Source organism: Gasterosteus aculeatus, chromosome 3 (assembly GCF_964276395.1).
Source record: "Gasterosteus aculeatus chromosome 3, fGasAcu3.hap1.1, whole genome shotgun sequence".
Lineage (NCBI taxonomy): Eukaryota > Metazoa > Chordata > Actinopteri > Perciformes > Gasterosteidae > Gasterosteus > Gasterosteus aculeatus.
The window spans coordinates 11228684-11254299 of record NC_135690.1 but is presented as its reverse complement, the minus strand read 5'-3'; the positions used below and the strand labels follow the sequence as shown (position 1 = coordinate 11254299).

Here is a 25616-nt window from a genome sequence, read left to right as displayed (position 1 = left end):
TGGGGCCTCTTTCCATGACAGTGTTATATTTGAGGCGCGAGGGGTCAGAATCAAGGTGCTTAAAGCCTCATATCGTATTTCTCTGTCAAGTTGCTAACCAATTTACAAAACCCACTAAACAGGATATTACGTTTTGCACTTGTTGGAGACAGGTGCGGCACATAAATCACATTCCCTCACAGAGGTGCTAAAATCGGTTGTGTCTAATTTGACAAAAGGGCATATTTGGTCACCAACTCACACCATCCGGCAACATTTTGGGAGGAAGAAAAAGAGGTGCTGGACTGGTCTTCCTTGCTTTGCTCTGTTGACGTACGTACGTGAAACATACGAGAGTTTATCATGGCTTCTCCTTTAATTAAGAAGCACATTGAGGAGATGTGCAGCGTTACGGATGAGACGCATCGTTTCTACACTTTTCCAATTAAGAGTTTTGAAATCAAACATGACAATGGACGAAAATAAAGAACGAAGCACATTTGGTTTCCAGTGTCCAATAAAAACGTTTGAAAAAGACAAAGCAAACAACAAATGTGAAGCAGTTGAGAGCAGGGAGGAGGGCTGAAGAGAAACAACACTGAGAAATGCCTCTGGCCTCAACTCATTCCTCATGGTAGTGGAGAAATGCACTCTCTCACACACACACACACACACACACACACACACACACACACACTTTCCTGGCCAAAGCCATGTCCCATATCAGATCTTTCCCTGCTCCAACATCCTGCTGCAATAACAACAACCCTCCCAGGGGACGCCTCAGTCCACACACACACACACACACACACACACACACACACACACGCCACTGACCCCCACCATAATTATGGCTCTATATTCAAACATCTGGGAACACAACATCATGCTGACTGTATTTGCTAGTATCCATGTCCTAGTCCCCTCGGTGGACCGGGCGAGCAGACACACGTACCCGGTATACGTGGAAGTGGGCCAGGAAGGGGAACGACCTCTTCAGCTTGTCAAAGCGTCGCATCTTCAAGTCCTTCGTCTCGATGAGATTAGGTGCGGAAAGCGCGCGCGTGTGCGTTTTTTGTGTGCGCGTGCTGAAATGGCCCGATGCGGCGGCTCGTCTCCTCAAAACATCCCCACACCCCGCAGTCGTCCCAGTCGGACCGTCCCAGTCTCCGATGGGATCCTAAGTGGCGCACGCGCCCCTCGCACCCAGACCTCCGCACGCGAGAGGGGGGAAGAAAAAACTTCCTAAGACCCCGCACGCAAATCCGCCACATTCCATGGCGGGGCAACGGTCCAGTAAGCCCCCTGCTTTAGCCTCAGCCCCCCCCCCCCCAAGCCGGGAGGGGACGAGGAGTCCGCGTGGAGCGCCGCGGCGGGCAGAGGGAGGCCGCCGGACGGAGACTCGGAGCTGCGGTTCTTCGGCTCTCAGCCCGGTGCAGCCACGTGCTCCCCCCAGACTGCAGGGAACCAAACCCGCAGAACTTTGCACATATAAGTCAACTCCTCCCCCCCCACCCCTTTATTCCCTCTCTTGCTCTCTCTCTCTCTCTCTCTCTTTCACTCACACACACACACACACACACACACACACACACACACACACACACACACAGACTCTCTCTGTCTGTCTGTCTGTCTGTGCGCGTGCATCAACTGTCTGTTTGCTTTTTCGCTCGTCTATCGGGCGTGGGGCTAAAAATAGGAGCGACTTCCCCCCATTCCAGTCGCTTGCCAGTCGGGCGGGCAGGTCGGGACTGTCTCTGGTTCCGGATTCGAAGGTGTAGCAGGATGGTTGGGTCTGGGATTTGACCCCCCCGCGGCCTCCGTGCAGCGCGGAGCAGTGCGTGGTGCAGAGGACAGAGGCTTCATGGTTTCAGCCCGGAGGAGCATTTGATCCGGGGCCAAAGGGTCAAATTCAACTGTGGAATAGACAGCGTGCTTCCTGTGATGCAACTAGCCCAAACACACACACACACACACACACACACACACACACGCAAGTCCACGTCCAACTACTTCTCCACTGCTGATCTCCTCTCATATCTCTGCCTGTAGGCCTATATATATATATATATATATATTACACACAAACACACGTACACCATAAACCATAATCAGCAGATTCATTCAGAAATAAAGTTAGGCATAAATGTTTTTCCTTAATTATCATGTCATTTTAAACCATAAAAAAACGTGTTTGCTTGCGGCGCGGTCGCAGCAGAGTGACAGAGCCACTTATTTCCTGTATAAACAATCACACCAGTGAATCACACCACAGTACAGACGGCTGGTTGCCTGACCGGTGGATTCGCGGATGCAGCAGATGTCTGTCGGTGGGCGACTAACACCTCCAGGTAGAGCACAGGATGAACACCAATTATCTAAGGAGGCCTCCCCGGGGCACCTCATGGCGGTCAGCGCCCCCTCTGTCGTCCCAGCGCCCCACGTTCCCTCTTTTACGACTGCGGCTGAAAGTCCTCGCCCTCCTTCTCGCGGTCCCTCACCCCTCCGTAAATCCCTCTCTCCCTCCCCGGAGGTCCGGCCGACCCGTTGCATTTTCTTCTTTATTTGGTGCCGCTTTTTCTTTCCTGACTCTAATCCTTGAAAAATGTTATCTGTCTCCCCCCTCTGCTGACTATAAACAAACCCGTAGCTGCTTTTCATACTCTGAGTAGCAGCGAGCCCCCTCTCATTCAAAACTATTTAGCTTTTGTAACATATTTTGATCCCTGTTCATTGTTTTTCTTTCGGATTTGCTTAATCAACCTTTTTTTTAAGTAATGAAGCGATAAGAAGAAGAAAACAGCAACAATGTGGTGTTATCATCAAACGTCTGGCTGTAATTAAAGACAGGACAGCAGACATATCATGAGAAGATGTGCTATTGTGCATGTACTTATCTTCTTCTGTGTGAATGTACTGCGTCGGTTTGTGTCCCTATCTATTCACAACAAGAATGGTGTGTTTGTTATCTGATATGGAAGCCGAAAGGAGCTTCGGTGCGTATTCTTAGTTGTCTAAATGACACACTGAACAGCCAATAACAGATTCATTTATCTTTTTTTATGTAGCGCATAGTTTTCTAAAACTAAAGAAAACAAATATATGTTTTTGTGCACATGTGTCAGCCCACGTTTCCTTTAAAGGCCTGTGCAACATCCCATGTTTGCTATTCTAAAAACAACCTGACCAAATGAGGAAACGGCTTTCTGGGGATCCTCGACTTCAGTTTCACTATAAACTGCTCCATTAGAAGGAGTACAGAGAAGATCTACATGATGCTGGAGGAGCTTCTCTGTCTCCTGCTGTACAGCTTTGACCTCGACAGTAGTCACCCGTAAAGAGGACGGACCGCCATGTCCCGTTTGCTCATAATATTTACCCACTGGGAAGATTTTCTATTTCTGACCGATGTAGAGCCCCTTCGGTCAGAGAGCAGCGCTTCTTACGCTTGTTTCACTTTTCTTTTCTTTTTTTTCAAGTGCTTTCACAAATGTTTTAGGGAGGAGCAGCTGAGGGAGCGAGCTGGCTCCAAACACCGATGTCTCAAGAGATTCTGGTGCGGACGCCTCACGGACTCAGTGAACTCAGACGCTGAGGTGTTGTCACCAATCCGGCTCTAAATCATCAAGTGAGCACACAGAATGTGACGCCCCCCCACCCCCCACATACACACACACAACCATGAAGAGAGTTACACCATCAACGAAGTCCACGTGATCCTCCCTTTAACCACGAGATGTTCCTAATTGCTATGACAACGCATGACTATGATCGTATATCAATCGGGAGCTGGACAAAAAGCCTATGGCTGGCTCTTAAACTACTGCACTATAAAAACAATGTGCTAGTTAAGCAGGTGTGTGTGTGTGTTAATGACATGTGGGACGTACATTAAGAGCAGAATGTGTGACAGTGTTGTGCGTGTAGCAGCATTTTAATCAGTGGAAGGAATGCCCCCGCGGTCCCGTCAGCTGCCTCCTTCACTAAGGAGATTATGCCGATAAGATTAATGGTCATTCAGTCGACCCGCAGCTTCACTATGACTCCACCAGGGGGCCCCAGTGGTGTGATGGGAGTGTTCAGGATGCGGCGAGGGTGGTTCCGTGATGTCGGGGCACTTTATGCCTCATTTAATGTTCCTCCTGTACACATCCTCCTGCACTTGTGTCCATCCTGGGAGAAGGATCCCCCCCCTGAGGATGCTCCTGTACTGACGCGAGGGTCCTGAGACGGAGGAAGTTATATCCTCCGGGGAAAGTTTGAATTATTTTCGCGCTGTTATTTGTCGAAGAAATTAAAAGGGTGGTTTGTTTTACAAGGAACTTTAACTTTGGGTGAATAACTCTTCACTTGGGCCTGCCAATGAAGCAGACTGCTACTATCTGGCCTCCATCTCTCTCTCGCTTTCCATGTCGTTCACACACACACACACACACAGTCGAATGACCCAAAGGCTGTTCCACTGGACAATGAATGGAGGCCTAGGCCAAGTTAAACGTCTGACCGTGATTGTAGTATGATGAATCGGCATCAAGTTAGAGGCTTGCTGGCTAATATGATTATGAAGAACAAAGCACTGTGTGAGGTCTGCATAATGTCCACACACACACACACACACACACACACACACACACACACACACACACACACAGAGGTTGATTCTGTAATACGATGCCCACTGTACACAGACAGCGGCATGCAGAGGCATGCACTCGGCTGGATTCACACTGACGTACAGATTTGGGAATTAAGATAGCTTAGTGGACACGCTGTTAGAGCATTTCTAAAATAAGTAGCAACCTTTTGGTGGCAAAACATTAATCTGCGGTTTGAGGCTGTGTGCTAAAAAAAAACGACAGAGAAGTGGGAAGAAGTAGAAGAAGAAACAACAGTAATCCCTCTTACAAGGAACTTTAACTTTGGGTGAATAACTCTTCACTTGGGCCAGCAAAATAACTGTACAGACACACAGATGAGGCCTCTGACGCGGCCTGCATGCACAGACAGAGATACGTTATTCCTGATCTCACAGTAACTCTTTCAGCCTGAATGTTTTCCAGGCAAACGTCTGACATATGTGGCCCCTTGTGGTAATATGCATAATGCCAGACGACCAAAACAACCCCCCACTAATGCTTCCCGACGTCGCCTGCACCCTCAAAACACACACCCACCCTGAGCAATCTCTTCTCTGATCCCCTAAAGCGGGTTAAGAGGGGAAAGGAGGGCGTTAGAGAAACAAGTGGGTCAAAGACGGTTGACCTCCCACAGAGCACAATATGCGCTGCAATGAGAGGCACAATATTTATCATTTTCATATATATACAGTGGATGCTAAGCACCGTTCTGGTTGAAGCCCGCTAATCCTCTTAAAGCTCTGAAGCATATCAGAGGTAGCTCTGTATTAAACATGAAGGTCTGCTGAGGTCAAACAATCAAGTGTACATGGAGGGAGTCGGCAGACTCTAAGCTCACTCCATCCTCCTTCCTCTTAGCGCCTCCTCAGTTCATCTCTTACTCATATTTCTTTCCCATGGAAGTGGCTACAAGCGGATCGCCCCCCCCCCCCCCCCCCCTCTCCCCCTGTGTTCAGCACGAGGCCGCAGCTGTAGAAATGCAATGATCTGATCTGACAGCTGCAGCGTCCACTGGCTTAACCCCACTAAACTAGCACAGAGACCCTAAACGCCGCACACAGTCATCCCTTGTGGTGCTCAAAACTGATGTTGTTGTTTTTTGACCTGCTTGGGAAGAGGTCAGAGAGGGATGAGAGCAGAGCCAGGAGTGTTTGTCAAAAGCGTTTGAAACAAGTGTCAGTGCACAAACAATAACCAATGAGCCGATGTGCACTTTTTAAATGCGACCGGGAACCTTTTTGTATGTGTTCCCCCCCTCTCTGTCTTGTGTTATTAAAAAGCAAAGCATTGTTGGACCGATCCGATCCGAAAGACAGGTGAAGCTCATCCGTGCATCACAGGTTATGTGGAAGAGGTGGAAGGTTAAACAATACAATAAATTCGAGGTCCCCGTTGCAAAGAAATACAGTTGGCTGCATGCCAACGTCTATGAATGAATCACACAACACTTACATTATGGGGCAGGCTACTCCTGCCAACACACTCATTTTCATTCTCATTTATTATTTTCACACTAATAGAGGTCATTTTTTAAAAGCAGGCCGTTCTCGTTCTTTAAAAAGCACAGGTGTTGCTGTAGTGCCATTGACAATGGGTGTGTTCTGCACAAGCGCCTCAGTCACGGCACAATAAGGGGATCCTGAAACTGAAGAAGCTAAATGGAATTCAGCCATCGTTCGTTTTGGTATTTCTATTCCAGCGGTGACATGCAGGAAGGTCTCAGGTGCAATCCGGGGATAAAGCGTCACGCAACATGAACACGCAAACTGATCTGAAAAAACGCTGTTGTGAAAATCCCAGACGGCACACAAAATAACACACAAACAAACACACACACACACTCGCACACACAAATGTTGTACATCTAAATTCCCATCTGCACACACTAGAAAATGTGCCACCCTGTTTGTTGTAGTTCACACCGCAAAAAATAAACACACAGTGCAGTTTTCTACAATAAGAGAAACATATTTTCCATCCATGACCCCTGCGGATGTTGCTCACGTGTGGCCGGACCACTGCGATGAAGAAGGAAACTAGACGTCTACCTCTTCGTCGTTGCCGGGCAGCCGTTGGTAGTCGGAGTCCGACGCCTCCTGCAGTCTCTGGTAGTCCGCCGTGTCCCCCATTGTCGGGCTCCCACGCCCGTCCGGCCAATGCACAGGTGTTTGTCCTCATGGGAACAGCTTTCAGTCGTGCATTCCTCTGGCGAGCTGCAGATGGTAATTTTTGATGCAGAATGAACGTAGTCCCCCTCTTCTGGAGAAAGAAAGAAGAGAGTCCGCTTCCTTCAAATATGGCTTAAACCGTAAGGGAGCATTAGAGGTGTTCCCCTGATTGGTTTACTGGTTGTGGTTGTTGCCGTCCTCCCCAGCAAAGGAAATCCCATGTGGGGAAGCTGCTGCAGTGGGAATGGAGCTTTTTGGGATGAAGCAGCAATGTGGCACAGGAGGTGAAAAATCCAGCAGGCTCAATCTCTGTATTCTCATCTCACGCCACAGTAATAACCTCCAGCCTCAATCTGTCCGTCGACTTCGCTCTCCACCTTGTTCTTCTCTGCTCTCTCGCCCAGCTTTACTGCTGACGCATGCTCCTCCGGTCCAGCAACCTCTCTCTCTCTCTCTCTCCCCTTTTCCTCTCTCTCTGTCTATAATTCACACCGCCCAGCTCGTCTCATTCACCAGTGAAGGGGAGGGATCGCACAGGATCTGTTTACCATTTTTCACCTGTTCATCTTTCCTTTGTGTGCCGCTTCCCTCCCTCCCAAGACACACACACACTCACACACACACACACGCACACACATACATTCAGATCTTGAACAGCTGTCCAATCGAACTGGCAGCTCAGCTCTGACAATCACAGCTAAAGTCCGGGGGGATTTTTTATGCCGCTTTGTCCTACATGGACTTTCTGATTGCTCGGTTTGTTGCCTAATCCCTCGCTGTTGTTATTGTTTTTTTTACCTCCTCTCCTCCTTTGAGTCCCTCACTCTTTAACCCGCTTTCACTCCACTTGATTTTTTTTTTCTTCCCGGCACCGCCTGAATGATTCGGTGAGCGGGATGCATTTTCTATTACCGTGGCAACATCGACCAAATCCATCTCCTCCCGGCTCCCTTGTGTCCTGTAGTCACGGCAATACAGTCACACTGGTTCTGATGGAGGCAGCCAATGACGACGAAGCAGGTTTACGGGGGGGGGGGGAGGGAGGGGGAGGAGAGATGATGCTGAGAGGTGGGGGAGCCCTAATGAGGAGAGTTAATCCTCCCTCTGAGAGGAGAAAAACCCAGCCATGCTGCTTTGTAGCATGTGTGTGTGTGTGTGTGTGTGTGTGTCAGTAGCACCTCCCCAGTATAGACAGGGTATCCAGGCCATCTGGATCCTTGCTGCGTGGACATCTGGATGCAGGGATAAATAGAATAAAAGAACAGTGTGTGTGTGTGTGTGTACACACGTGTGTGCCTCCTGGTCTTTCCCAAGGAGCAGTGTGATTAGCAACATTCCAGTCAAACCACCGATGCCGTGACTCATATGTCTTCCACCCTTCCGTTGAAGTCACTCTTCATCCTTCCCCCTTTCCATCCTAAACACTTTCTGCTTCTCCCTCGTCTCATTTGTGTCTGTCCACTCATTCTCCAGCACCCTTTATTCTCCCTGACTTCATTTCAGCTCTATCGATGTCCTCAGGCCGCTTATTCACGGCCCGCTGAGCTGCATTGGCTCTTTCCTCTTCCTCTTCCTCTCCTCCGCTAATGAATCTGCTCCTTGGAAAGCCGGCTGTCACACGATACGGTAAATACACAAACATGCGCACGCCCCCGTTAAAAGACAAAACAACTGAAACAAACCACTGAAGACACAGAGAAAAAATAAAGTTGCAATGTCCATTTTCTAATATTGTTTCTTATAAGCAGGAATATAGTACAACATATTAGGGAAATAATTACTCTGTATTGAAATATGAGACTGCAATGCAAATATTTCGTCAAAAAAAAATCTGTGATTAATCCGGATAAATAATCCTAATTTTAATATTGATGAAATCAGCCATGAATGTCATTTTGGCCATATTTGTAATAATACCCGTGCATTTGTTGGACACACAACCACAACCACTGCAGCTTTGCTGAACATAGTTACGCAATCAAACATCCAACGGTACCAAATTGAATATAAAACTGCACGAGTCACAGGAGCCATTGTACCCGGAGACCGACAGTAGACCAGAGGAGCAGAAGGGGAGGGACGGAAAAACACAGTGGCGACATCCCGGCCAATGGAGGCCGCGACAAATGGAGCAGGGCGGAGCCGTGATGTCATGTGGGGTTACTGCTGCCCACCGCCTCCCCGTGGTGAAGTTAACACGCTCCATTACAGACCGTATGGTGGTTCAGTACGACGGGAGGGCGAGGCCGAGTAAATATAATCATGTACAATATCTTACAATTTTTGTTTGTAAAATTGTTTTCAAAAGGTAAAGGCAAAAGGCCTAAATAAGACATGGCGTGGAAATATAATCAGGGTAGGGAGGGGACAGCGCGGAGGTTAGGGTGTGTGTGTGTGTGTGACACTTACATTTACATACTCTTTATTAGATAAGTGTGATGTACAGCACCAACTGCCCTTCCATGAAATTGGGGAACTTCACAAGAGACAAATGAAAAAAATAATGGTAGAGCTGCAACGGTTTAGGGATTATTCAGTTGGGCAATCGCAGGAAAATTAATGGGCAAATTTTGATTTGAATAGATTCGGTGTTTTGTTTTTAGTCATATTAAATCCAATGTGAGAGCTGAATACCTCTATCTTTTTCTTTCTAAACTACACTCGTCTAAGAAAATAAGACACTGGCCAAGTCCGCCACACTGACCCACGTCAACACAAATATTAAAAGTATCGCCAGACTACCACTTTCTTTAATGTTGCCAAATAATGTATCTACTAGTAGCGGAAACAAACTAAAGATAAATAATCACAAAGGCAAGCAAAAATGAAAATGGGAATCTGGTGGGATTTCAAAGGAAATCTTTTGACAAATCTCCACCTGCGGCTTTTAAAAGCATGTACATAAAATATGTTTCCTTAGAGGTTGTGGTTGCAACACCCACCCATGACCTCACCTCACTCGGGGCCACACATCCTATCTGATGAATCACTACATCCACGATATGAAAAGAAGCGTCGTGATTGGCCGATGGCTATGCTGCCGGGCTGTGGGCGGACTGGTAAAAGGTTGCCGTGGTGAACGAACGTGGTCATCGTCCAGTGGGAGAGCTGATGAAGCTGTGGTCGGGGTGAAGAAACGGTGATTTTGTTTCCGCCTCTTGTCGCCGCCATCTACAAAAACCACAACTGTCCGTCCAAACAGAACCACTTCTCTCCCTAATTCTTCACCACGTGCTGAGAAACCGCTTCCGGTTCGAATGTGATGTGGCTGAATACACCGTCAATCGAAAAGTCTTCAAATGCCAAACATTTCAGCTACCCAAATGAGAGAGTTTGGATTTTTATTGGTTCATATGCATTTCATTGTAAATGGAATACTTTGGTTGAATAAATGTTTTTTCCCCCATTATTCAATCAATCTGGTCTTCAATTAAACTCTCTAGATTCACTGTAAGTGAAACTGAGAAGCTCGTGAGGTTGAAAGATGGTTCGTGTCCAGCCCTGCAGGCTCACTTGGGAGTAATCATGGGTGGGCGTGGAGTCAAAAAGTCAAACGCCATAATGACTTCCATCCACTGTGGAAACACACAACGTTTCATGCAGAGTTGTTGTGAGGAGAGTTATTATCCTCAACAAATCCTCTCTCATCACCCCTTTCCCAGAAAGATTTCCACTTCGGCTGAACCAGTCGAACAGGAACGCTGAACAAATCCACTGTGGACAGAGGTGTGTGTGTGTCTGTGTGTGTGTGTGTGTGTGTGCGTGTTTGTGTGTGTTTGTATGTGTGTGATAGAGGGATGAATGTGAGAATGCATGCAAGTCTTTATGTGAGTAGGACGGAGAATGACAGAGAGACCTCCACGCTTTATAATCCATCCTCAGCATGCACGCCGTCTTTCCAGGAAGTGTCGAAGGGGCACGTGAGACTGTGTGTGTGTGTGTGTGTGTGTGTGTGTGTGTGTGGTGTTTGCTTTCCACTGTCCTTCTGGGTTGAACAGGTGGGATTTAAGAGGGTGAGCTAAAGCCAGCAGGGTAACACGGGGCCATACGGGGAAGCAAAGGAGAGGATTTGGGGGACAGGAGGCCGGGACGAGGGACCCAATGTCTCACATAATCTGTCAGTGCGTATGTGCCAAGGTCACAGACGATCGGGTATGCAAATCCTCGGAAGCTAAAGCGCTCTGTGTTTTACTGCCATCTGGTTGCCTGGTCATGCATCACGCCAGCGGCTGCATGTGCGTCTATGTGTGTGTGTGCGTGTGTGTGTGTGTGTGTGTGTGACATTGAAGTGACACTGCGCATACTGAGCCATTCACACCCTCGGCTCGCATGTTGACCCCGCTGTCCCGGAATCACTGCACAGATATAACTCCTTCTATATAAACTGTGCACTGCAATCTACATGATGTCTATCAGTATTGTAATTAATCTACATTGTCATGCTGAATAATGTTTGTGAAAAGTCCTCTCTGCATTCTACGTGAATTATACAGACGTCAAAAATCAAGAGTTGGCGTTAATCTGAGGAATGCTGGTGGGAAAAAAAAGGTGTTAAGCGGAGCAACAGGGACATTTTAAAATGCACACTTATTTATGAAGTTGATAAGATGCTGATTCTGATTGGAATTGTTGAATCAATGCAATAAAAACTGACATATCAAGTGTTTGAAGTTCATTGAGAAAACATACTATTCATTATTTTAAGAATATTTAAGTGAATATGGTAGTCGAAAGTAAATGATGAGATGACAAAAGGCAGCAGACTGCTCCTTATTATACCGATGCCAGGTTAGATGTTAATAAATGTTTTTGTGACGTCCGTCTGCCGCTTTCAGTCCTGATCTCTTCTATTTTTAGAAAAACTTCCTTGGACTGGTATCTGCATGCATGAAGTCTGCGGTTTACCTTTCTACTGTGCCATGACAAAAAGGGAACTGCCAGTTTAATGATTTAACAAACTTGCCAAAGCCTCAGAAGCAGCCTGAGAGACGGCATTTAAAGCAGAACACACGCTAAATCGATGTCCCGCCCTGCAAACTTTAAAGAGCCTCGGCAACTCATCACATCTTCCATTGCAGTTAAACTACTCTCTGTCACCGACCTGCGAGGAAAACTGCACCATTGGCGTCAGCACTGTCTGCACAGGCGTGCGTGTGTGCGTGCGTGCGTGCGTGCGTGTGCGTGTGTGTGTGTGTGCGTGCGTAGGCCTGGTCAATATGTAAGCTGCTCTTCCGCTCCCCTCCAGCCAGATACAGTGAGTGATTGAGCACAGTGACAACAGATATGAGACGACGTTACACACTGCACCCGGTGTCCCTGAGCGTGTGTGTGTGCGCGTGTGCGTCAGTCACGCTATCAAGCAAACAAACGGTGGCTCAGTGCTGCCTGGCGTTGAAGTGTGTGTGTGGACCCTGAACTTCCACTACGGTGCCTGTTAGCATTTGTGAGATGAAATATTTATGCAACCATTTGTGTTTTTAATCGTGAGGGTTACTTATATTTGTGAAAATTGTTCGTGGTATAAACACTGAGTAGGGAGAGAAGCATGAGCCTCGTGCAGCAAAACGTTTTTAAAAAGGGGTTAAATTAGTGCAGGAGTAGAAATGGTGATATAGACCTAAGAGACTTCTTAACTTCTTAACATTTGCAGAATTCTTGCTGTATACCAATAGTTCCTTGAAAGCATTGTATAAAATGACTACTATATTATAATATAGGGTTATATTGTACTTCAACCATATAGAGCTGGATAATTTGTTTTATATTAGACCGCATCTTCCCCACATTGTGCCAAAAATAAAGTCCCGTACACAATGGCCAGTACTTTAAATCCTACCGTTCAGATGTAGGAACAGAGCTTGAATGTGAAACTTTGGAAAGTGGCTGGGAGTCACATCGCCACAAGGTGATCTATTACACTTAATCAGGAAATCTGATGCCTACAACACACGCGGAAGTGACAGGCAGACCTTCCGTCCTCAGGGGTTCTGGTAATGAAATACCTGTGTATCTGTGTGGAGCGGTGAAAGTGAAAGGATAATGGAAGAGGAGGCGAGGGGGAGAACAGTAGGCGTGTGACAACTGGCCTGCAGGTAGATTGTAGGGTGTTATGTGACAGCCGGATGTTAGCTCCGGGTTAAAATAACGCTGTCCTCTCCCCCCCCCCACAAACACACACACACACACATTGAATCCCAGAGGCTCCTTTTCCTCCGACCTCTCCTCTGTCAGCCAGGGCCCCGAGGCCCTCCAAGTATTCAAGAGACAATCTCCACAGCGTGGTCGCTCGCGCTATTCTGGGAGCTTCCTCCATCCTCAGACTTCCTCTGTCTCGTCTACCTTTCCACTGTTACACTTTCTATTAAAATACGTGCGTATAGCGACAAGTAACATAAAGCACTGATTCATTTTTGGAACATCACAAACTGAAATGGAAATAATCCTAACATTTTGGAATATTATTATAGGCATTATTCTTTCAGTATAGCACTTAAATGTTGTAGCGGGTATGAACCATATACGGCTTCACAATATATTATTTCATGTCTTATATTCAAACATATTCATCTGAGAAGTAACTATATAGTTGTGAACAAACAAAGTGGGGAACACAGTGAAATGTTTTTTTCTACAATTGAATGAGGTGGCAGAAAATGTAAATACTCAAATGAAGTACACCTACCTCAAAATCATACCTTGAGCCTTAAGTTCAGTACTCAAGGTAAATATACTTCCGCATTCCCAATCTTTTGTTAGTGAGACCACATATTACCATGTTTTCCTTCATAAATCAGACCCCTCTGCTGGAGGAAGGAAGTCGGACGGTGTGATAAGCATCAATAACCACGGCTGCTCCACCTGCTGCAGTTATAGAGCCGTTTACAGACGAGAAACCCTGATGGGCTGCCTCTGATAAGCACACAACCCTCATTTGTGTGGTCTTTCGCCAAACAAAAAGCATACATAAAGCTGCAGTGCAATGGCACGTTGGGCACGTTCCTACACTTCGCGGGCCAACGTAGCACGCACACTCCACCAGGACGGCTCCTCGGGGGGGAGGGGGGGGTTGCGTTTCTGTGGTCTGAGGTGAGCAGAGAACAGTGTGAGGCCAACTTCCTCCTCCTCCGCCCCGTCAGCTGAGAGCCGTCTTTTTTTTCTAAGCGCGTGGTGACTGCGTCCCGCAAATAAAGAAATAAACACAAAGAGGCAAACCCTCTTTCGGATGGACAAACACACGCGTGATGAAAGAGGAACGGGTCAACCGCATGCCATAATAGCCCCCATCCCTCTTCCTCCATCATCCTGCCGTGATATCTTTAACTCGCACACCAAAAACCAACAAGCCGAAATGACATCATCCTCTGTATTTGCTCCCTTGCAAAGTGAATGGCTTCCATTCAGACACACAGAGAACCGGTCTGTGGACGTCCCCCCTCTGAGCAAAGTGCAGTCACTGCTTGGTATGACCTCATGTCTGCATAGCTCATACACACACACACACACACACACACACACACACACACACACACACACACACACAGGCAGTGTTTTAACTGTGCACACTGAGGCAGAAACACAAGAAAACAGAAAACTGAGCTGTTGACTGACACACATTCTTCCTACCTGCAATATTTGAGCTGTTGAGCTTCGGCTCCGTTTCCTGCTCCGGGCGCCGTAGATACGCCTCTCAGGTTGATGACAGGAGGTCAACCACGTGCAGAAGAGGCCCCCAGTCCATCGAGGTGAGATTTCGCCCAGCTACAAGTCGGCAGCACTGCGACGACGGTGCACACTCACATGACCTCATCCTCGTCCATTGGTTGACGCGAGACCATCAGCACGATTCATGGCTTGAAAGACTAGAGTGGAAAGAAAAACAACAACGCTGTGTTGTATGTCATTTGCTTCCATAAAGCAGGGAGGAGACCTTGCCTCCTCACCTCCAACGGCAGATCTGCTGGTAGGGGGGTTCCGAGTCGCTCTACTGTCCCCGAGAGGCTGCGGGGGGTGTGTGTGTGTGGGGGGGGTCTCGTGGGTCTTTGTGCAGCCACAGAGAGACCTAATATCGTGATAAGACAGCCGGAGCCCTCTGGGAGGTTTATATGGTTTTAAATGAGAAAAAAAAAAAAAGTGCTCAACTTCCCAGGAAGGCCCCCTGCACGCACGCACGCACCCAGTTTGAACACAGCGGCTAATTATAAGCACAGGAAACCAGAGCACAGTGTCCACTGGGGGGAAAAAGTGACAAGAATAGACCCAATATAACTAAGAATAAATAGTGATAACTCAACGTTATCGACAGAGGTTCAACTGTAAGAAGACAATATCCTGTTGGATAACTTGCTGTAGACACACTTGATAACCCCCCTCCCCATGCTAAACATGTTACATATAAACATGATTTTAAAAAGCGTACCTTAATGGCGTAAGTTATTCTCTCTGCCGTTGAAACGTTACATATTTGGAGACGAAGCGGACGGCAACCATCCACCCACTCAACACCGCAAACACGTGACCAACGTGCTGCCAACACCTGAACCGAGTGAACCACAGACATGAGTCATCTTCTCACACGATTGGCAAACTTTAAATGAATGCAGTCATTTCTTTTCTTCTCCATTTATCTAGGGCATGATCACCTTTGGAGCACAATTCATGATCATTAAGTCATGAAAAGAACATGGACCTCCATTTGACTGTAGCCCGCTGGATCAATAATTTACAGCCGGCAACAACCGGAAGCGACGCTCAATGCTTAATGTGAATTGAGTTGACATTGTTCCAGCCAGGTCTGGGGGCTGTGGTAGGAATGCCTGGGGCCCCCCGAGCAGGAGGGGCCCGTATGAATGAATCAACGCCATTCACACAAGGACACGTTCCACCCACCACCTAGCTAGTAGCTGACTTGGAGCCCACAGAGAAGCTCACGACAAGGAGAAACGCCGAGCTATTCTTCCTACAAATGAGCCCTTTGTCAGAAATTAAAGGACAATTGCACAGAGAAAAGCCATCGTCCTGCACAGAAACACGCAGCCATTACGAGTGAGATCACGTGGGGCGTGTGAAGCGTGACAAATAGCCCCTTGGATGTTACTCGGGTATCGACGCGCACCGTCGATGCATTAGTGGCTGCTATTGCCAGAGGGCGTCAACGCTCGACCACCGGCGGATTTCACTCATCCCTTGTGACGCGTCTCGGTTCGGCAGGCGGGCCGCGGTGGCACCCACACCCTGGCACGTAGAGCCGCAAAAAAAAAAAAAAAACACCACCGGGTCCCTGGAGAGTCCAAAAAAGGCCTCAAAATTAACAGCACAAACACAGTCGAGCACAAAGGTCACTTAAAACACCACAAAAAAAACGTTTAAAGTAGAGGAGCGGCTCTCTGGTCTGACTGAGGTCCAGTGAACAACCTCAGTGCGTATTAAGTGAGTAACATCCGTGTCTATTATCCTACACGGCGACTGAATATGATGGAATTTGGCTCCGTCCAACACTCAAATATCTCAACTGCTGCTGCCGGGTGGATTGCCACAATATTTGGTTTTACAGTTCATGGTCCCCAGAGGACGAATACTCACGACTCGAACGATTCCCGGACTTTTTTCCCGCTTACGCCACTCACATCTGCCGTCGGTCTTATTATGAAATTCTGTACAAACATTCATGTTCCCCCAGAGGATGAATTGCACTTTGCGGCTCCGTTAACCCCTCATCTCTCAATAACGGGCCCAACTATTTTCTCGCTCACTAACACGTCTGTCTTACCATGAGATTGGTTCTTTTTTGTGTTTTTTTTGCAGGGCCACTCATTTAATGTTGGACTGCTGTTCAGATGCCGTCGGTTCATCAGGTGAAGGGGCTACATCACTTTAAATGGTGACCAAGTGATCCTTTGCCTATAAGGCTTACACGCCAAAACAAAGCCAAATGTGTTCCCACGATCAAACTGCATGGAAGGCGGGATGAGGAAACAAGTTTACAGTCAGATTTTACCAAGATCTGGTCACGTTCCAGCCTTATGAAAACAATATCCCGACACAAAGCCTTCCATTCCATTTGTCTATTTTAAATCAGCTTATAATTAATCGCGGTTCGTCAGGCTGATTGGAAAGCCGGCCCCTTCTGCCTTTTCCATTGCAGAGCCACGGCTGATTTACGTCACAGAACAGCGGTTCATGCGGCTCAGCAGGGGGCACAAAGGGAAAAAAATACACCTCCTAAAATATTTATAACCCAAATGTAAGCAGGGTTGAGGTTCAATAAAGAGCTGAGGTCACATGTGCTCCCCTGGACTGGCAAACAAACCAAAAAGCCTGTTTGTTTTCATGGAAAATATGGTTGCAATAAAATACTCCCCCGCATGCAACACTGTGGGGACATCAACTAAATGTGTGTTTTCATAAACAAATTCTGAAGGGTTACTCCAAACTTGAGAAACGGGGAAACTCAACTGAATCAGTTTAGTAACAATACTTTTGTTTCTATGACGTTTCGAGAAGACACAGAATCGTAACGCAGCCATGATCAGTTCACGATGGCAATAAGAGATGAACCAGGAGAGGCCACCACAGTGTCTCCTGAAGACAAAGCCGAGCTGCAATGAGGAAGACTGTGCAGGAGGGGAGAGGAGTGAAACACAACCTCCTCTCACCTACGGAGGAAAACCAGCCCACACTCACACGTCTACAGAGCGTGTGAGGCACACAGGGGTAGAACAAATCCCCATGTAACATAGATCTTCATTTGCAAATACTTTAAACTGAATCTTTAATCTTGATGAGTTACCGGTAGATGTGCGTTGGAGGGACATTATCAGACGTACACAATCACCTGATCCCTTTCCAAAAGGAACAACTTAAAACTGGTGCGCCTGTGGGTATAAAGCCCTAAAAATTGTACTTTAAAATAATTAATAGTGCATTTATTTTGGGGGGTAGATCAATACACCTGCGTGCTCGACTGAGCACTTACTGCCCACTATTATCAAAGTGAAGGAACAGGTCAACATCTTGGTTTACTAGATGGTTTTGGACACGGAACAATAACTTCAGGTAAATTAGCCAGAAACTGTCAAATGTTATTTGACTGAGAAGACGGAACAACACTCCTGTGAACGGGGGACTTCCTGTGGGGGAGTCGATGCTGCCCACATTTCTAACTGCTCGCTGGGAATCGAGCCAGTATTGATTGACAGCTTCCTCTCAATCCATCAGACATGTCCAATCACCATCATATATATATATATATATATATATACACACACACATACATATACACATATATTCATACATACATACATACATGCATACACACATATATCCAAATAATAACAAAGTCGTATGACAAGTTACAACACAAATTGGCATGTTCTGACCAGGTTTTTAATTTCCACACACGGCTGAGAACTTTGTAAATTGTGTGTTAAAGTCCCATCTCAAAAGGCTTTCTTTTGAGTGTCCCTACCTGTCAATCTCAGCTCCTGTCAACCGCTGTCACCTCCTGTTCCGGTGTGTTTCACGCCTCAAAACGCCGGCTTACATGTTAAGAAGTCGCGCCATCTGTAGAGGCTCTCAATGGCCTCGGTCTCGTTGTGAGGGAGACTGAATTAAGTTTGCACCGGCCCGTCTCCAATGGTTTTACTTGCACAGCTGACCGTCCGAAAACACACCCGGGATTTGAGCGCAAGTGACGCCGGAGTCAGCGCTTTGCCGTCTGTGTACAACTCAAAGATCGTATGTGTCGTAGGGCGGATCACTTCGGTAACGGAATCGTGGCTGGATCTTTTTTCTTGCATTTGTTTCTGTCTGCAAATGCAGTTTGTTGAATCGGTTTTGTTTTTACAACCGGCTACTGCTCACTTATTCATCTTTATTTAGCTTGTAAGCAAAACAGGAATAGCTCGAAGTAAAGCTAATGCAGCTTTGTTGGTGTTGTAATATTTCCATTCGCCCACTTTAAGCGGATTTCATTTTCAAGTTGCTGTTTGGTAACATTTAAATATTTCCCAATAGTCCTTGTTTCTTCTCATCTAATCCACCAGTCCGCTCGTTTGCTGCAGCAGGAAACTGAAGCAAAGTGAGAGCTCTCTTTCTTTCTCACACCTCTGCTGCACATTCAGGCCTTCAGCCCACGCTTAAAGCAACAAGCCACAAATATGCAATACTGCTGCCCTTTGTGGCTACAACTTCTACAAAAAAACTGTAGGCTACTAGATATTCAAATCATGGTTAAGTAGTAGAAAAAAGTGTTATTAACGGAGGTCCGTTCTAAGGAAGAAAAAATGATTGGATTCTGTTTACAGTTCCCTTTTCAAAAAGCGTTTCAGTTTAGACTGGAAAGGCGTTGGGCCCTTTAACAGCTCCCCTTATTTAAATGCAAACATTAACCTTTATGAACTGCCACACTTCAGTTAGAGATTAAAGGTGGCAGTTAAAAGCTGAATACACTTTGTCTTCACCATCTGGTAAAAGATGGGGACGATAGTATGGAATAAACAGAAATGCTTTGCACTTTTGATTTTATGTCATACCAACTACTTTTTTCCTCAGAGAAAAGTCTCCGTGGAGGGGCCTGCCCTGAAGTCTGACTGGTGGGGGTCAGGCAGGTTGTTACCATGGAGATAGGAGGAGAGTTGGTTAAAGATTGCACGTTCAAGAGTTGCATTGTTGATGAGACCGGTGAAGAAAGGAAGAAGGTCAGGAGCAACAGAATGTGTCGGGATGCACGACATGGGATGGAATGGGGTCAAGAGGGCAGAGGTTACTAAGGTAAGAACTTGGTTAGGAGACAGGGGGGCGAAAGAGGAAAGCGAGGGCAATATGAAGTGATAAGAGGAGGGTTTGAGAAAGAGGAGCGTAAGTCAGCTGTTCTTTTGGTGAAATAGTTGACAAAGTCTCCTGGAAGAAAGGGGGAGGGGGGAGGAGGACTCGGGGAGTTCGAGGAGGTTGGAGAAGATAGAAAAGCATTTTTTGGGGTTAGAACATGAGGATCATTGAAGTAATGATCGAAGGGATCTAAAGCTGCAGACCACATGTGCAGTGTGTAGCACCCTAACGTTTATGTACAGACGTTATGGAAATCACTGTTGGTCAACATGTACACTTTTTAAGCAGATGCTGCTTTTGTCATTTCGACAATATAACTGTCATAATTATGGAAGACACTGCTTTTTTTCATTCATTCCTTTTTAATACAGAAAAAAACACTCAAGTGTTGAGTGATAACAATGAAATTAAAATTCCATTCAGTCGAAGCCTCAATTGTATAATTTTCTCAATTGTCGCCATGGCCAGCTGGTTGCGGAAGAGGTCGGCGTCCGACTCGGGGTGGTCGTTCTTGAGGCCATCGAGGTGGTTGGAAAGAGCCTTGAGGGTGTGAGGGCCGGAGCCCAGCATGATGTGGCGGAACGGGCTGTCTCTGGGAGACACGTAGGGCGACAGGAGGTTCCTTTCCACCTGCAGAGTCAAGAGAACAGCAGGATGAGGGGGACGTTAGTAAAGCTTTAAGTCACTGGTATTGGTTTTAACAGCCTTTTATTAATTATAAAAGGCGTCTGATTCCTTTGCTACTTTCTGAAATAAGTATTTGAATAGATTTTTAAAGTCAGTTAAGACGTTTTTCTCAAAGATAAGATATTTATACACATCTAAGCAACATTAACAGTTATAAAGACAACTTTGAATTTATGTGAATACTCGTGAACTGTGGTGACGTGCTTCATCCGGACTGTGTGAGCGTGGATTAGTGTAGAAGGCAAAGCGAGCTGCCGACCTCACAGATTTAACCCATTTCAACCAAATGTTGCAAAAGGTCAAGGAGGTACATGACATATTCACAACTAGCTACAACGAATACATGTTCTACATAGTAGCTATAAAACTTGAGGCTATAACTTTGTTTTAGGACTTTACGAGTCAAGATCTTAACGCCATTATGCGGTCATTAATGATGCGACACATCTCAATGTCCTCCAGGTCACTGTTCTGCATGTCCGTCACCAGCCACTGAGCCACGCGTCCGTAGGAGCCGGAGGCCGAGATTAACCACTGCACAGTCAAGGCCTTGGGCAACAGCTGGGGCTGCATCTGCAAGCACACATGGCAACCATTTGGGTTGCAACATATCCGCAATAAAATCAATTTAAAAAACAAACAAACAAGTAACTTGTCTACTTTCAAAGCGTGAATTTTAATGTAGTATTTATTTGCAATTGATTCTGAAAAGGTAACAAATCAAATAGTTCAATCCATGCCAGAAAGAAAAAACCCGGCACTCACCCTCTTAACAGAATAGACTTTGGTGTTGGTCTAGACAACATGGTTGCGGATAATATTGTTGTACTTCATCACGTCCATACGCAGCAGGTGATCATGGACCAGCCTCAACACCATGTGACCTGCGAACCGAGCCGCCGTTTCTGCCAGCTGAGGAACCTGATTGCCCGCAGCCACGTTCAGTTTCTCCCTGGTGTCCAGCTCTGTGCCGAAGTACGGGTATTCCTGAGAGGGGGAAGAAAGGTGTTGGTTACAGAGCAGAAACTAGACCGCGGGATGAACAAACTAACGTGATGGCTCAATGTAAAAGCTGGTCTCAGGCTGTGGCTACAAAACTGGCTCAAAAAGACTGATGCAAGTTGTGGTAGGATGGACGACTCACCAAGTTACCAGAGGTGAATCCAAATGAGACCGAGGGGATGCCAGAGAAAGCGAGGAAAGGATAAGCAGCAGCATCCAGCTTAAAAGGCTCCAATCTGGTAAAATAAAACAGATTTGATGTCGTGGTGACGTACAAACACAGACTAGACCAAACGGACCGGCGGCCTGGTTCCACTTACACATTCGGCTCCAAGCTCCTCTTTGCAAATTGGGAGTAGAGTGTCGAAGAACTGTCTGGATATTTCACCTAAAGAGAAGACGATTGCAGTTATACATTATGTTTCACAATTTGGAAAAAAATATTTAAATAACAACACTGCAGCGATCAGAGTGATTACACCATAAAAGCTGCTGATCCAGAGAAGTACAGTTGGGTAAATCCTTCTCACCTCCAACCACTCGGTGGCGCCAACACTCCCATATTCCCCAGCACTCCAACTAGCGAACACGATGCTTCTCCTTGGTTTGAAACCATCTGGTACGAAGATGAGAAAAGCATTAAGTGGCAACCTAGCGACTTGATCAATTTTATATTTGGACTAAGCACATCCTGGCTTCCGTCTATAGCCGTTAAATGATAATCGTATCGTATTATCCCTTCAAGGAACAAACAAAAACATCTGGAAACATTTCACGTTAGAACCTTACCATTCTTCACCATGTCCGAGACGGAACGGGCCAACTCCACGAGGAGGCTGGTGCCGACGGTCGACGTAGCAAAACACGCCCCCCATGCATCCCTCTGAGCGCCGATTACGACATATCGATCTACAATTGAAGAATGAAAACAAAGACATTCTAGGTAGGGAGCTCCTTACATTACATTACGTGTCATTTAGCTGATGCTTTTATCCAAAGCGACTTACAATAGGTGCATTCAACCATAGGGTACAAACTCAGAAGAACAAGAAACAAGAAAGTGCAATTTCCTCAACTAAGCCAATTTACAATTTGCTATAAATGGCGTTATAAGTACAATTTAAGTGCTACAATTTGTTAGTCTTTTAGTCGAGGTAGAGTCTGAAGAGGTGTGTCTTTAGTTTGCGGGGGAAGATGTGAAAGCTCTCTGCGGTCCTGGTGTCGTCAGAGCGCTTGTTCCACCATTTCGGAGCAAGGACAGCAAAGAGTCATGATCTAGTCGAGTGTTTTGCTCTCAGTGAGGGAGGGACGAGTAGTTTTGCAGATGCAAAGCGGAGAGTGCGGGTTAGGATGTAGGGTTTGACCATGTCCTGGATGTAAGCTGGACCTGATCCATTCACAGCATGGTACGTGAGCACCAATGTTTTGAACTGGATGCGGGCGGCCACCGGTAGCCAGTGAAGAGAGCGGAGGAGTGGAGTAGTGTGGGAGAATTTTGGAAGGTTGAAGACGAGTCGAGCTGCTGCATTCTGAATGAGCTGCAGAGGTCGAATGGCGGTCGCAGGGAGACCAGCCAGGAGGGAGTTGCAGTAGTCCAGGCGGGAGATGACAAGAGCCTGAATCAGTACCTGCGCTGCCTCCTGAGTGAGAAGGGGACGTATTCTCCTGATGTTGTAGAGCGTGTATCTACAGGATCGCGTACTCGCGGTGATGTTGGGAGTCAGGGAGAGTTGACTGTCGAGTGTGACGCCGAGGTTCTTAGCGGTCAAAGTGGGCGTTAGTACGGAGTTTCCAAAATTGACTGTCAGGTCCTGGGTAAGCGAATCTTTTCCGGGAAAGAGAAGTAGTTCAGTCTTGTCGGGGTTGATTTTCAGATGGTGGGCGGACATCCACTGAGAGATGTCAGTTAGACAGGCAGAGATCCGAGCCGCCACCTGGGTGTCCGAGTGAGGGAAGGAGAGAATTAGTTGGGTGTCATCAGCATAGCTGTGGTAAGAGAAGCCATGCGAGCGAATGACAGCGCCAAGAGAGTTGGTGTAAAGCGTGAACAGGAGGGGACCCAGCACGGAACCCTGAGGAACTCCCGTAGTAAGAGGATAAGGTTCCGACACAGATCCTCGCCAGGTTACCCGGTAGGTGCGGCCGTCGAGGTAGGACGAGAGAAGGGAGAGAGCAGAGCCTGTGACACCAAGTTCCTGAAGGGAGGAAATAAGGATCTGGTGGTTGATCGTGTCAAATGCAGCAGAGAGGTCCAGAAGGATAAGGACAGAGGAGAGAGAGGGGGCTCTAGCAGTGTGGAGTTGCTCTGAGACAGCAAGGAGAGCAGTCTCTGTGGAGTGGCCTGCCTTGAAACCTGACTGGTGGGGGTCAAGGAGATTGTTACAGTGGAGATAAGAGGAGAGTTGATTAAAGATAGCACGTTCAAGGGTTTTGGACAAAAAGGGAAGAAGAGAGAACGGTCTGTAGAGTTTTTTGGGGTTAGAAAATGAAGATTCAATTTTGGATTGGTAGAAAGAACTTTTGGCAGCAGAGATAGAAGCAGAAAACAAGGAGAGGAGAGATTGAAATTTAAGCAGGTCGTCAGGTCGTTTATATTTACGCCATCTCCTTTCCGACGCTCGCGTGGTGGCTCTCATGGCACGCACCGGTTGAGACAGCCACGGAGCCGGAGGGGATTTGCCAGTCCGTCGTGTCGTAAGAGGGCAGAGAGAGTCTAGAGAGGAGGAAAGAGTTGAGAGGAGTCTCTGCAGCAGCGTTTGGATGCAAGAGTGAGAAGGAATCAGTTGAAGGGAGAGCTGATAGAACAGAGGATGCCAGCGAGGAGGGAGAGAGGGAGCGAATATTGCGACGAGCCGGTACAGAGTTAGTCAATGAGGGAGGTTTGTTAGTTATAGAGAGTGGGAGAGAGTAAGAGATGAAGAAGTCATCAGACACATGAAGTGGAGTTACAGAGAGGTTAGTGGTAGAGCAGTTTCTAGTAAAGATGTAGTCAAGGTGATTGCCGGCTTTGTGAGTAGGAGGAGAGGGACTGAGTGACAGAGCGAAGGAAGAAAGTAGGTGTACGAGGTCAGATGACTTCTCTGTCTGGATGTTGAAGTCACCCAGGAGGATGAGCGGAGGTCCATTTTCGGGGAAATTAGACAGGAGAATGTCCAGTTCTTCCAAGAAATGACCTAAGGAGCCTGGCGGACGGTAGAGGACAATGATGGTTAATTGTACCGGGTGAGTGACTGTTACAGCATGGAATGGAGTTTAGCATCCGCTACGGTCGACGGGGGAGGGGGAGTGCCGCCGACGCTACGGTCGACGGGGAAGGGGGAGTGCAGCCGACGCTACGGTCGACGGGGAGTGCCACCGACGCTACGGTCGACGGGGGAGGGGAAGTGCAGCCGACGCTACAGTCGAGGGGGGAGGGGGAGTGCCGCCGACGCTACGGGGGAGGGGGAGTGGCGCCGACCCTAAGGTCGACGGGGGAGGGGGAGTGCAGCCGACGCTACGGTCGAGGGGGGAGTGCCGCCGACGCTAAAGGTTGACGGGGGGAGGGGGAGTGCCGCCGACGCTACGGTCGACGGGGGAGGGAAGGAGTGCAGGCGACGCTACGGTCGAGGGGGGAGGGGGAGTGCCGCCGACGCTAAGGTTGACGGGGGGAGGGGGAGTGGCGCCGACCCTAAGGTCGACGGGGGAGGGGGAGTGCAGCCGACGCTACGGTCGAGGGGGGAGTGCCGCCGACGCTAAGGTCGACGGGGGGAGGAGGAGTGCCGCCGACGCTACGGTCGACGGGGGAGGGAAGGAGTGCAGCCGACGCTACGGTCGACGGGGGGAGTGCCGCCGACGCTAAAGGTTGACGGGGGGAGGGGGAGTGCCGCCGACGCTACGGTTGAGGGGGGAGTGCCGCCGACGCTAAGGTCGACGGGGGGAGGGGGAGTGCCGCCGACGCTACGGTCGACGGGGGAGGGAAGGAGTGCAGCCGACGCTACGGTCGAGGGGGGAGTGCCGCCGACGCTATGGTCGACGGGGGAGGGAAGGAGTGCAGCCGACGCTACGGTCGACGGGGGAGGGAAGGAGTGCAGCCGACGCTACGGTCGAGGGGGGAGTGCCGCCGACGCTACGGTCGACGGGGGAGGGAAGGAGTGCAGCCGACGCTATGGTCGAGGGGGGAGGGGGAGTGCCGCCGACGCTAAGGTCGACGGGGGGGGAAGGGGGAGTGCCGCCGACGCTAAGGTCGACGGGGGGAGGGGGAGTGCCGCCGACGCTACGGTCGACGGGGGAAAGAAGGAGTGCAGCCGACGCTACGGTCGAGGGGGGAGGGGGGAGT

The 25616-nt window shown here is 47.9% G+C and overlaps 2 protein-coding genes across 8 annotated transcripts in view; both read right to left on the bottom strand.

Moving 5' to 3' along the window:
• Positions 1–18502, bottom strand: part of LOC120816163 (activated CDC42 kinase 1) — a 34233-nt gene extending 15731 nt beyond the window's left edge. For 2 of the 7 annotated variants that reach the window (XM_040171565.2, XM_078099264.1), the window contains exons 1-2: positions 18252–18502; positions 14411–14646 (exon numbers count right to left, since the gene is read on the bottom strand). Coding sequence is in view for 5 of the 7 variants with exons in the window: in XM_040171563.2 (XP_040027497.2) it covers positions 6668–6748 (81 nt within the window). In the remaining 2 variants the exon portion in view is untranslated. Of the gene's footprint in view, positions 1–934; positions 1471–6667; positions 7732–14410; positions 14647–18251 lie in introns of those variants that run through there. The other 5 variants (XM_078099261.1, XM_078099265.1, XM_040171563.2 and 2 more) reach the window with 4 other exon arrangements.
• Positions 18503–19954: 1452 nt separating this feature from the next.
• LOC120816351 (transferrin receptor protein 1) lies at positions 19955–24054 on the bottom strand. Its single transcript, XM_078099260.1, has 7 exons — positions 23901–24054; positions 22091–22210; positions 21832–21917; positions 21622–21689; positions 21444–21537; positions 21065–21286; positions 19955–20872 (listed from the first exon to the last, which is right to left on the bottom strand). Exons 1-6 carry the CDS (start codon positions 23935–23937, stop codon positions 21095–21097), a joined length of 597 nt encoding a protein of 198 aa, XP_077955386.1. The 5' UTR covers positions 23938–24054; the 3' UTR covers positions 19955–20872; positions 21065–21094.
• Positions 24055–25616: the final 1562 nt, after the last annotated feature.

Coding starts and splice junctions, on each gene's coding strand:
- LOC120816351 (XM_078099260.1), bottom strand. CDS start 23,937: ATGAGAGCCACCACGCGAGCGTCGGAAAGGAGATGGC. Junction 21,538..21,621: donor AGGAGCTTGGAGCCGAATGT/GTAAGTGGAACC, acceptor TTATTTTACCAG/ATTGGAGCCTTTTAAGCTGG. Junction 21,287..21,443: donor GATTCACCTCTGGTAACTTG/GTGAGTCGTCCA, acceptor TCCCCCTCTCAG/GAATACCCGTACTTCGGCAC.